Genomic DNA, 13,866 nt, shown 5'->3' with positions numbered 1-13,866 from the left:
AGAGAGGAAAGGACCGAATGGGAGTGGCCAGAATGTGGTGTAATGGTTTTCTAACATGTCAGTGTGGGAATGCGTTTAAGAGAGTGAGAGGGGAAAAGGAAGGGGAGACAGAGAGGATTGGTGAGGAGAGGTGCCTGGTCTCTTGAAAACCGGACGGAGAGTTTATTTTCTTGGCATCACGGTGAGCTTTGTTTTACTGTTTCATTAAGCTTTTCCGTTAAGGAAGGGCGATAGACATTGTATTCTCTCATTTTCCATTCAGTAAAGGGAATACCGGCTATAATTCATTTCCAGTATTTCACTGTTATTTACAGGCTCTATCAGACAGACAATTTTGAAGTAATTCAAATTTCCCAAATCCCAACTACTCCTCTATACTCTTTAAATGGCTCATAATCACCCTTAGCAAAGTTTAAATTAGGAGTTATAGGGGTTATCAAAAAATTGGAGTCAGAGTATACATGGTTTAACTCCCCACTCTCCCATTTTCATCAACTGATCACGACTATACTTTCTTTGAGATAATAGCATAACCTTCTTACTTCAACTCCTAGGAAGTATTTGAATGGCCCCCAAGTTTTTTACCATAACTCAGAATAAGAAGTTTAGAGTGGTGAAATACTCAAGGTGTCACTCTCACTAATCACAATATCATCAACATGCGCAAATAGGATAAAGCCAGCACCTATTTGATTATAGAACATAGAAGGATCATACTTTTACTTGACCTAGACTTCAAAACATATAAGGATTTACAAAGGTGAGACACTTTCTCACACTCCCCTTGAGCAACAAACCATGGCCAGAACACTGGTATGCTCTATTGATCAAGGTATAGCTACAATATATAATATATACACAAAACTACAAGGGATTTTGGATGCTAAACGTGGACAGTATCAAATCATAAAAATATTTCATAAAAACCTACCTGTCAAGCCCTCTTTGATTGTATGTGATGACTATTAACAAAATATTTTCCCACTAACGACATATTTAACCACATTCCCCCTCAAATTGGATAATAGATATTAATCATGTCCAACTTACTCACTAATCTTAAAGATTTGCTTGGAAAGCCCTTTGGTGAATATAAACTACTTGCTCTTTTGCTGGCACTTATGTTAGGCACACAACTTCCTCCTCTTCCTTTGATTTGATGAAATGCTTATCCATGTTTGGTGCTGTCATGCTGAACCAGACTATGAGATATGTTTATGGAAGACATTATCACAATGGAATTTTATTGGTGACCATATGTCATCTTGTACTTCTTCCAACAATTTCTTGAGCCGTAATCTCTCATATATCCCTTGTGCAATTGCTCTAAACTCTTGTAGTACTTTTGGCTACCACACTCTACTTTTTGCTTATCCATGTGAGTAAATTGCCCCATAAAAAAAGTATGATGCCCAAATATTGATCTTCTATCATCCACTGACGCAGCAGCAAACCAAATACTTCTATGTTAGCTTGGTTCCCATTTTTCAATGGCAAAGCCTATTCCTGAGATTTTCCTAGATACTTCAAAAGCTTATAAACTGCTTGAAGATCTCTTTCCTTTGGAGAGTGCACATGCTGACTTACAATGCTTATCACGAAAGCAGTGTCTAGCCTAGCGTGAGATATACATATATATATATATATATATATATATATATATTGCCCTGCCAACTAGCCTTTGATGTTTTTCCTTGTCAAAAATAATTTCTCTTGTGAAGAAATTGCACAGAGAACAGTACGAAACCAGAGCCAAGAAGCATTTTATGTAATTCCCCTTTGAACCAAATCTAGACTACAGACCCTTGTGTGTCCGTGGTGCTAAGGGTGAAGATTTGTTGAGACTTGACAATCCATCAACTTTAAACTCTGTTTTTGTTACTTCCTTTTTCTATGTTGCACGTGAAGCATTCTTCTTCGCTATGGGCAACAGCCCATGTTGTCCCCAGAAAACTTTGTCGCAGGCTCTAACCAACATATTTGCCATCAATTGTGATCTGAAAATTGATGTCCTGCGAACCAACATATTTGCCATCAATTGTGCTCTGAAAATGATGTCCTGTGAACGCTCTAAACCTCTTACATTGTGGGGAGTGATAGGCTGAATTTTCAACCTTTTCTGGACTATCACCTGCATGTCTTTTGGCTCATTCATGGGTGCTAAAGGGAAAACTCATAATCTTGGGTCGAGTTAGAGTTCCTGGGGCTTTCTTATTTGTCTTTGTTCTCATCAATGGGCATCAAAAGGAAAAACTTGTCTTCTTCAACTTCTAAAGATTTTCTTTCCGTGGCCTACCAGTCCTCCTGCAAGGCTGCTAGATTTTGTTCTATCCTCTCAAAATCTTTTTCCAATATGACAACAATGCTGCGTAACTATTCTATATCAAAGCTCATCTAAAAACCGAGGATTGAGTGGCTTTGATACCACCGATAGAGAATGGTAGAAGAAGAGAATTGTAAAAGAAAGAGTAGGAGAGAAGGAAGAGAGGAGAAAAGGAGAAACCAGAATTAACTGAAAACTTTGATAAATCAAAACATAAAAGAAAAGGAAATCACTACCCATATTTGTAAGTCATGGGTAATCCTAATCCTACTTAACTATCTAAATTAAATCTTTAAATATCTAATTCAAATACCAATAAATAATTCTATTGAAATCCTACTAATACAGCATCGATAACAAAGTCTTATCTCACTAAGTAGAGTCAGTTATATGGATCGCACAATGCCAATATAAATCATATAATGATGTCCAAATAATATTTATATCCATTTAAAATCCAAATAAATCCTAATAAAATACTAATAATTAATGAATCTAACAAAATCTTATATAGGTTCATAATTACATATCACATAGCTACAGCAACCAGTAGCTTCACCAGAAACAAAGACATCCCCAAATAGCAACCAGCTAGACACTAAACAAAGGCTCAACAAGCCCAAAAAAAGGCAACAATAAGAGCAGACATGCAGATACAAAGAACAAAGTACCCCCACTTGATAAACAGAATGCATAGGCCAAGATATCATCACTAGAGGAAGAAGATCACCATCGAAGGGGATGTTCCACACTCCTAATGAACTGGTCATGTGACTCTAGAGCAGAAATTGAAGGTGGTGCATGGGACTTGCATAGCCAACAGCCACCATACTTTCAGGTAACAACAATTAGAGGCCTCTAGTCCTCCCAAGGTAAGTAGTGAAGGTAGATGGTCATTTCAACTTCGCCCTTAATGCATGTGCACCCAACACAAAACGGAGAGAAGAAACAGCTCAAAGAGGAAAATTTCAAATACAACCAACTGCCATGATTACAGGTTTAATTGAATGGCTTATATATTATTTACACATGTATCTCTACTTATATACATCAAACTTCCCTATGAACAATTACAAAATATTTCTCTCACAAAAACTAATCCCTAGAAATAAGCTCATTGCTACTTACAAAAACATTTACAATTTACAATCAGTGTAGATTATTCTCTAACAACCAGATATAGAAATGCTTACATAATGGATCTTTGAGTAGCTTCTCATTGTTAGTCCCAACATCAATCATTACAGGAAGTACCTAAGAGAGGAAATGGTTGAAACTAAATCAGATCATTCCAATTGAAAACTCAATCGCAAAGTAGTTAAGTAAGACTTGTTCTAATTGATAATCATCTGTCAATCAATAAGTGAGCAAAGAAGTAATGCTTTCAACAGAACAAAGCATACCCAAAAGACAATTTAAGCATAAAAGGTAAAATGTAATAAGCAAATTCAAATGCAGTTAGTCACAGTATTTATTAAATTACAACATTTTCCTAACAACAATTCCGTTTAGTATTGAACCACCTGGTATCTAATACTACGAACTAATCTGAATTCAAGCCAGGTCAGGCCCTGATTTTTTTGTGAAAAACTTAATACGGCAAGTCAGTGATCAAAATGAAAGACTTTAATTCTAAGGAAGTGAAACCATGAAGGCAAACATACCCTTTGAGGGTTAATTCCTGCAGCAGCAACATACAAATCCAGCTTTCCAATTGCAATGCCAATTCCTTGAACTCCAAGATCACCAAGACCCAGAATTCTGCTGCCGTCTGTAACAACAATCATATCAACCTGGGAAAGAACAGAGAGATTCAGTTTTTTCAATCATCAAATAAGATATCAGGACATTGAGAGAAAGATCAAAGTTTAGAAACGTACGCAATGAAGAATAAACACTGAGGAAAACATATATATATCAACAATATACCATAATGATCTAATAGCAAAGAAAACATCTAGGCAAAGAACAATTCAAAAACAGAAAGAAGAGAAATGCAAAGGCAGAGGATAAAAGAACTCATAGAACAAGAAAAACCATCACGAGATTATGAGAAATCATTTAGCCTATCAGAGCTCCAATCCTTCAGTAAATTCATTTTATGAATGAAGCCATGGAAGAAATCTCCTGGTAGAGCTCTAACATTTCTTCCAACCCTAAACACCACATCCCCACAAAAGAAAAAAGATCTCCAAGCACGCTAGAGGGAAGGGGAAAAAAACTAGTCAATGCAATTTATCAAAGGGAGACAATTACCACATTGTTACATGTCTATCAAACATTATGACTATATAGGATTAGGTTTAAAGAACAGAAAAGCAGTGATATTTATAATAGCAATGCATAAGTCCTAGCAAAAGAAGTATAAATTATCAATGGGACAGAGGCATTAACCAACAAGTACCTGATCAGCTGGCCAGTTATAAACCATCGACATCATTTCTCCACGATCTTCAGCACTAAAATACATTCCTCTTGGCCTTCTAAATAAACCACTGTAGTTTTGACATACAAGACCAACAGTTGGAGTATACACTATAGGGGCATATTCCTCAATGTTTGCAATCAAAACCTGTCATACAAGTGCGTATCATTAAAGATAAAATTATAATCATGCTGGTTTCTTTTGTCCTTACGTTGTACAAGAACACACCTAGTCAATCATATTGCAATAAGCCTGTTTTTCTTAATCATAGAAAATATGGTACAACTATATAACTAAATTCACATGGTGGAGCACAGAGTTCCTATTCATTATAGATCATTAGACTTCAATTCCCCAAATGTCTAGGGCACTGATCCCAAGTCCAGCTCTAGGCATTTGCCCATCGGAGTTTCATTTTGTGTATTGTTATGATGCTCAGGATATATTACAATTAATTGTCTTACTGTCTTGTAGATTTCACACCCCATTATACGCCATGTTATCAGTTAGTTGCTTCCTAGCAACTAAGATAGCATATTCAAAACGAGGTATCTCTATATCCCAGAAAACATGTGACAGATCTCTAAACAAAATCATGTCAGTAAACATGCAGACCAACTTACAAAGCAACTGATTCCAACTGGCAAGCAAACAATGCTGCTGGCGGAAAAATATACCTAAGATTGGAGGGAAAACTTATCTAGCCCACTCACACCAGACATGGCTTATGCAACACACAACCCCAAACAAGTACATTTACAGGGCTTCTGGTCCTACACTATTTGAAGACCACTCTAGGAAACAGAGTATCATTCAAAAGGATCACAGAATCATCTGTAGAGGCCAATAAAAATGAGGATGATGCCCGCTCTCTAGTTGAACAGAGTTCCACAACAAGCTATTGCACTTATCAAAAGCAATCAAATAATATGGAGTAAGAAAAAAGTGAAATGGAATTTGCAAATTCAAATTCACGTCACTTAGGATTTGTGAATTACTATGGTTGAAACGTCAAATATCATTTTGGAAGACCTGATAATTAAGTGGGATGAATCAGTGAGGTTGTATTATGATAACAAATAAATAAAAGCATTGCTCAGAAGTCACAACCCAACACATTATGATAAAATCAAAGCACAGTGAAGTTGACAAGGATTTCATAAAGGTAAACTTGGAGAGTTGTCTAATTTACACTCCTTATGCATAAACATATGGCCAACTAATTAATGTACTTAGTAAAGGACTCATCATTCCAAGTCATTACTCCAAGCTAAGGATGCAGAACATCTACATGCCAACTTGAGCAATGTAGAAGATGCTATAGTTTTGAGAGAAATTATGTCATTATGAGGATGTCAGATTAGGAAAATATTAAGGAACAATGTAATTATGATTAAGGGAACGTCAAATCCCCTTATTGTGGTATATTTATAATAACAGGTCAGCTGTGCAGCATCAAGAACAATCCTATAATTGATAAGCTCTCAGTTACGATGTATACAATCGTCTAGGCTGCCATGTAATATTCAGAGCCGGAATTCAATTGAGTTTCTTCATCAAATCATCACAGTTAATGGGAATCTTTAGCAAAACATGATCAGGATAGTTTGTCCCGAGTGCGAACATCACTTAGTTAATTCATCTACTAAATCAATGGTATGGCTTCGGGTTGAATATATTTGTAACCATTTTGAAGCATAATAATATATATATATATATTGCTCCAACTTGAGAAGTGTTGGAGATAGACATTCTGAGTTTCATTCTATTTAATTGACCTGCTAGATCCGGGTAGTAACTATCTTATTTATCTCATTGTTTTGTTTGCCTGGAGGTGTTAAAAGTTACCTTAGATATAGAAGATAGTGTGATTGTTACTCCCCTTTTTTTTTTGGGTGAACGTTAAACCCCATTATTTTCAATAACATAAAGAGAGGGTGTGCAACAGCTAAAGTATATTTCTCCCTTTGATACCTAAATGCAACATCATGTAATAATTTTTCACTAGCTATTAATGAACAACTTTCCCTGTCTCTTCACCTAATAATAGACTCATAGACCTTTACATTGTAGCACAAAAGGTGAACATGACAGGAATCTCAGCAGTTGGGTTCTTTTCTGATTGTCAAGATATTAGAATATTTTCTCATTAATGTAAATAAATAGGGTAATTTGTATCATTATTATAGGATCAGATATTATTCCATTAGGATATTATTCTGTCATTATGACCTATTAATACCTAGGCTTTTCCCTCCTGTATAGATACCACATTCCTTACTCTAAAATATACAAGAAATTCATATCATATTTCACTTTATATCCATACTGATGAAACAGAGCTTTTCTCCTCTATATGTTTATTAAACTAGCAGCACATAAGCATATAGGTTTGTCGGCTACCCCGGCATCCTAGTAAATCTGAAATTACAACTAGAATCCTTAAAGTTAGAGAGAAACCTGCTCTAAATGATTTAAATGAGATTAGCACAAGATAAAGCAATAAAAGGAAACAACATAAAGCAGAATAAAGAGCGGGAGATGGAGTAGGACTACAGCAAAGTGGAATAAAGACATTGGGCATGGGCTTTCAGGTTTTCAACATTTTATTTCATCATCAAGGGAAAAATATTGTGAACTGACCTTGTAGTACATAGTCTCATTTCTGTCATGCAAGCGGTTGAGTATCCGCCACTTGGCCAAAGCATTGGGATCAGATGGTCCATCTCTTGCTTGCACTTCAAGCCTCTTTAAATCAATCACTGTTTACAAACGAATATACCAATAGATAAAGTACCAAATAAGAACAATAACAAACCCATTTTATCAAGCAATCAAAAACAAAATTGTCATTCATATCTCATACGGACCAACTAGCTAGAACTGCCTGTCATTTAAGTGGTCGTTTAATGTCAAACAACTTTGCGGTATCATGCAAAGATGTATTCAATAGAATCAGAATTTAAAAATAAAAAATAGTAGAACAGTGATGTCCTTAACTTGAAAGTTTCACTAAAACGAAAGCCTTTTATTCTCAACAGATTTACCAAATACTACCTTCAAGTTTTTCCCTTTTCTTGCCCTCCTTTCATGTACACCTAAAGCCCAATAGAGAACTTACCATCAAGGAGAACACAAGTATATATAGAATATATACATAGAAATGCTTTCATCGAGTGGAGGAAAAAATGCTAATGTCCTGCTATCAATTCCTTTTTTGTAAGCAATGAATGAAAGAACTAAGGAGAATATAGTTATATCCAAGAAGATATGTAACCTAATAAAATAAACAAAGGTAAAGAGGAAATGGATAGAAAACTCCAAAGGGGAAAGCTCTACAGTTCCAATGAATATCAGATAAAACATTATCCAAAAAAGCCATAGGTTGAAGTGAACGTATCTAAAAATTATAGCCCATGGAATGTCTAGAATCGTCCCCTAATATTCAGATCCCTCCAAGTCACCAGACCCCAAACAACAAATCACATTTCTCCAGAAATGTTTTGTTTCTTTTTCCTACCAAACTCTTCAAAATTGATCATGCCTCTCTAGGGAATGGAAATAGCCACCAAATAATGCAAAAACAAATGATTATCGACATCCAGACTTTTCTAATCCCGCACACAGACATCTGGAGACAAATCATCATTATTTCCTGCAATAGATCTGCCAGATTTACTCCCTCAAGTAAAATAAACAAAACAAATTATTGAACACTAGAAGCAGTCTACATTAGAATGTCTTAATTCCAAAATTTTGATGCCGAATTAACTCTATCGTCAGCTCACCCAAAGACCACCCAAAAAAAAAATTAAGACGATTCCATTCTGTCATGGAGAAAGAGAAAAGTATATACAAATACATACTGAAGCGCTCAATCTGTAGTTCAGTAGACATAACATTTGGAGGAAGCAATCCTCGGAGATCAAGACGATTCCGTTCTGTCATGGTAAAAGCTGTTCCCTAATATTAAAACACCAAAGTCCAATTTATTACGTATATAAATTTGATACGAGCAAATGTGAAATTCACAATTATTTTAATAAAAAAAGTCTTTTCTCAACAAAAATAAAGTTGGTAAATGGATCACACTCTTCATGCAAAAGCTCAATTTCCTCATTCAACATAAGCACAAGTGTGAATGGGTAGAGTATTTATTTGGTTGATAAATCCCAATGAAAGTCAGACAAGGCACAACGACCATAAGCGGAAAAAAAAAAAAAAAAAGGGTATTTGCAGCAAATTTCAAGTGCACTTTCAAACATTATATAACTGACCAGCTGAAGACAAGGATCACTTATGTACGGATTGCCACTTCTACAGAAGCATTAGGACTACTATAAGTTTCAGAAGCCAGGTCAGAAATTTAATTGGATAAGTGAATCTTGAAGAAAACAGTCAACATGAAAAAAGAATTAGAAAATTAGAAGGAAGCTACCCATGTGAAGAATAAGTCATGAACTGATAGGCTTGGTTGTCTATACGTAGGTATAACGAAGTCGTTCAGCTGTTAGACTGTAGGTTGTCACCCCTTGTTTGTAGAGTAGGGAGATTCACAAAATGTAAACAAAGGGAAGGTTCTGCGGAAGAGTGATACGTGTGTTTGTAAATACCTCGTTGTATAATATAAATAATTAAGGGTGTGTTTGGTATGAGGGATTTGAACGGGAGGGGAGAGAAGGGAGGAGAAAGGATTTTAATCATTTCCCCTTGTTTGGCAACACACAAATTTTAGGAGGGGCGGGAAAATTTTTTAAAATTTTCCCTCCCCTCACCTCCCCTCCAAAATTAGGAGGATCTGGAGGGAAAGGGCAATATTTTGCCATGTTGTGACTATTATGCCCATCTTTTGTCATGTGATGACTATCATGCCCATATCTTAAATAAAATAAGGGCAAAATTGTCCATGTTAAAATGTTTTTCCCTCTCCTCTCCTCATGAATCAAACAAGATAATATTAAAACTCCTCCCCTCCCCTCCCTTTTTATAAATCCAAACGAGGTAATATTAAAATCCTTCCACTCTCCTCCCCTTCCCTTCCCTCTATTAAAATCCCTTCCCTTCCCTTCCTCTCATTGAGCCAAACAGACCCCAAGGGTTAGGTCTAGTAGTTAAATGACAGTTAGGATATAGCCGTTAGTCATATGCTATATCTAGGGGTACTAGCAATTGAACGACCTATGTGAATTATCTAATAAAGTGCAGTATTCAGCTCTCTCCCTCTCTTCTCTGGTTTCCCTCAATTTCCTATCTCTTTTCTACAACTCTGTACCAAAGAGTCATTGGAGAATTTGGAGTAATCCTAGTTGCAGGAGATTTCCTTCCTTCTTGAATAATGAAGTTTGAAAGCTAAGCTGTTAAAGGGTGTACATGACCTATTTATCAATAAAATATCAGGTAGTGGACATTGCCCCATACTATATTTTAATACTAAAAAGAAAGATTACATTTTGTACTCACGAGATAATTTATGAAACGTCAGATATAAAATGCATGTAATAAGACAGCAATTTCCCAGGAAGTACAACAATCGAAACTGTCGAAATTACCACAAAAATAAAACCTCTATAGCACTTGTAACCAAAAAAAAAAAACCTCTATAGCACAAAATCAACAAAGTACTGGACATAAGACAAGCAATTAAGTTGGCATCTCAAGAAATTCACTTTAAAGTTTAAATTAACAGAAATGCACAAACAGCAACCCAGCGGCCAGTGCAATGCGACCTTCAAATCATATATAAATACACCCCATACTCAATAATTGACGCATCCAGGAAGAAACATTAACGATCCAAAGAAAAAGAAAACGGTAAGATATACTTTATTGAACCATGGGTCGTGGAGAATATCAAGGCTGCGTTTGTGGACTATGGTAGGACGGTTGCCTTCGGTTGTGTAAGATCTGGTGATGAATAGCCAGGGAGTAGCACTGGCTGCCTGCCGTTGGAATCGTTTGAGTAGAGAGGAAGAGAGCCTGGTCTTGTTGGAGAAGAAGCTCGCCATTGCTGAGTGGAAAGCTTGCTCTAGCAGAAGGAGCAAGTGGTGGAGAAGAGAAGACTCAGTCCAACGGAAGCAGCGTATTAAATGTAGCGAACTGAGAAAACATCAAAACAACACGGAACTGAAAGGGATGGGTTTCATGATCAAAAGTAGAAACTTGAAAAGGGATCTATAACGCACGAAATTTACGGTGGTTTATTTCCACGTGTGGCCTGGGCTCACTTTCTGCCCAACGTGTTCTGCAAAACAAACTGATTTCTATCTCTAGCAAAGAGAGAGCCGCCCGAAGAGGAAAAAAGGCTTTACCCTTTTGGATAGAAACCAGACTATGGTTTCAGGAATGTTTTTACAGTTTACGAAGTAAACATGTGGAGGTTATCTCGTTTTGTTAAAAAGTACTTCTGAAACCATGGTTTGGAGGTTGTCAAACACCTCCTAAATTTCTTTGTTTTGTTTTTCCGCCGACGTTTGTAGATTAACTTTTGGGCGTTTGATTGAAAGTTTGAAATTTATGAATTAAGCATTCCTATGACTTTCACATTTTTCAAAATGCTTGGATTGAAATTGCAACTTATTAATTACTATTCCAAAATTGGTAAAATAGATTCAAAATTTGTTATTATTGTCTCAAGTTTAGGAATTGTGACAAAATTACTCTTTCATGTCATTCACAATCTTTATATAGGTATTGACTATATTTTATTAGCTATTACCAACTTCAGTCAAATAAGTAATATACTCACTCTTTCATGTTATTCACAACTTTGATATAGGTATTAATTATATTTTGAGCTATTAATAACTTTTGTTTAACAAATAACAAAGGCATATTTTCAAGGGAAAATTGCCAATAAAGACCGTGGAATATATAAAATCGCAATTTGGGTCCTTGAATTTATATAATTGCTGTCAGAGACCCGGTCCCAAATAAGAATTATGAAATGTTAGGTAAAAGACAAAAACGCCCTTCTGTTTTTTTGCAGTCCCTTGTCTACATGCCCTAACTTTATCTTTCTTCACTTTCCAAGTCGTCTCCCTCTTTCTTCACTCCGACTCGTCTCCCTCTTCTTGATGATGAACCATACAAATCTCTTGAAGAAATTGAGGCTAACACCATTAGAAATCTCCTTCTTGATGAAGATGGGCCATCTTCTGGTGTTTTTGATGACTCGAGTTTCAATAATTTACCAAAACTGGTGATAACCTGGAAGATTTTGATCTGTTTGGCAGTGGCGGAGGTATGGAGCTGGAAGGCGATGAACATCTAACTATAGGAAAAGGGGCCAATGGTCCAGATAAAGATCCTAGTTGCTTCGGACGTTTTAAAGGGAAACTTTCTTTTGTTGAACATTCTTCTAGAACAATTTTTGTTAGAAATATTAACAGCATTGTTGAAGATTCTGAGCTAAAGACTCTCTTTGAGGTGCTTCTTTATTGTTTTACGTTGATAGATGCTATGCTAGAATTCTTAGAAAGCATTTTAGACTTTGAATCTTATAAAAAGTCAATGCAATTTCTTGTTTGTTTTGACAGTAATATGATGATGTCTGAACCAAGTTTGATAAGTTGTTGAAAATAACAAATTGACAAGTTCTGATACCCACTTCACGACAAGTTCAGTAATGCGAATAACAAGTTTAGGAAAGCAAATAACAACTTCTGATAAGCAATTCATAGAAATTCGAGTTTCTGTGTTAAGATGACAGCTTTTTCAGATTTCTTTAGCAGATAACAAGTTCTGATACATAATTCATGACAAGTTCAGTAAGGCGAATGACAACTTCTGATAAGCAATTCATAGAAATTTGAATTTCTGTGTTAAAATGACAGTTTCTCATTAGGTTTTCATACTTTTTCTGTTAAAATGATTGGATTTTCACATTGATTTATCAAATGACAGGTTTACAATAGAAAATGACAAGTTTCCATAAGATTTTCATACATTTTCATACTGTTTTTGGCTGGAATTGCAATTTGCATATTTCTGACAGCAACAACTTCTGATAAATATGAAATGACAAGTTTATAATGAAAAATGACAAGTTAATTATGGCAAATGACAAGTTCCCATAATGTTTTCATACATTTTCATACTTTTTCTGTTGGAATTATAATTTGCACATTTCTAACAGCACCCACTTTTGATAAACACGAAATAACAAGTTCATAATGGAAAATAACAAGTTAAGTATGGCAAATGACAAGTTTTCATACATTTTCATACCTTTTCTGCTAGGATCACAATTTGCACATTGCTGATAGCAACCACTTCTGATAAACAGTAAATGACAAGTCTACAATAGCGAATGACAAGTTAAGTATGTAAAATGACGAGTTCCCATAACGTTTCCATACAATTGTAAATTTTTCTGTTAAAATAACAATGTGCAGATTTCTGACAACAAACACTTCTGATAAACAGTAAATTACAAGCCCATAATAGCGAATGATAAGTTAAGTATGTAAAATGACAAGTTCCCATCACGTTTTTATACAATTGTAAATTTTTTTGCTGAAATAACAATGTGTAGATTTCTGACAGTAACCACTTCTTATTAACATCTTTTATCATCAATTTCACCTCTCATTTCCTCCTAATGTATAAAATTATAGCACCAGAACTCTCATAAGCCCCTCAAGAAGCATGCTCATATCAACACCAACGGCAAATGCACTATGATGATCATATCCACTCACAAGTGCATCCTCAACCATGAAATTCCAAATGTAAATTGTCATATCATATGAACAAGAAACCATCAAATTCTACATATAAGGTGAGAACTTTATTCATTTAGCACTGTATTTAAGGCTCGTTTGTTTCTCACATCCCACACCTTGATCGATTTATCCACCGAAATACAATCATCATATTTGATTTCCACAATTTAGAGCTTTTTTGCAATTATCAGAAGTTGGTGCTGTCAGAAATGTGCAAATTGTAATTCCAGCAGAAAAAGTATGAAAATGTATGAAAACGTTATAGGAACTTGTCATTTGTCATACTTAACTTGTCATTTTTCATTGTGAACTTGTCATTCCGTGTTTATCAGAAGTGGTTGCTGTCAAAAATGTACAAACTGTATTTCTAGGGAAAAAAAGTATGAAAATCTTAT

The 13,866-nt window shown here is 35.4% G+C and overlaps 1 protein-coding gene across 1 annotated transcript in view; it reads right to left on the bottom strand.

Moving 5' to 3' along the window:
- Window positions 1-10,984, bottom strand: part of LOC114739722 (NAD-dependent malic enzyme 62 kDa isoform, mitochondrial-like) — a 33,112-nt gene extending 22,128 nt beyond the window's left edge. The window contains exons 1-6 of the mRNA XM_028927802.1: window positions 10,571-10,984; window positions 8,615-8,711; window positions 7,392-7,510; window positions 4,728-4,895; window positions 3,988-4,116; window positions 3,517-3,577 (exon numbers count right to left, since the gene is read on the bottom strand). Coding sequence (XP_028783635.1) covers window positions 3,517-3,577; window positions 3,988-4,116; window positions 4,728-4,895; window positions 7,392-7,510; window positions 8,615-8,711; window positions 10,571-10,753 — 757 coding nt within the window. The 5' untranslated portion in view covers window positions 10,754-10,984. The remainder of the gene's footprint in view (window positions 1-3,516; window positions 3,578-3,987; window positions 4,117-4,727; window positions 4,896-7,391; window positions 7,511-8,614; window positions 8,712-10,570) is intronic.
- Window positions 10,985-13,866: the final 2,882 nt, after the last annotated feature.

The sequence above is a fragment of the Neltuma alba genome, unplaced genomic scaffold (assembly GCF_004799145.2).
Source record: "Neltuma alba isolate B1F8T4 unplaced genomic scaffold, ASM479914v2 tig00000485_pilon, whole genome shotgun sequence".
Lineage (NCBI taxonomy): Eukaryota > Viridiplantae > Streptophyta > Magnoliopsida > Fabales > Fabaceae > Neltuma > Neltuma alba.
The sequence above is the reverse complement of the archived record's forward strand: the minus strand, read 5'-3'. Positions and strand labels throughout refer to the sequence as shown.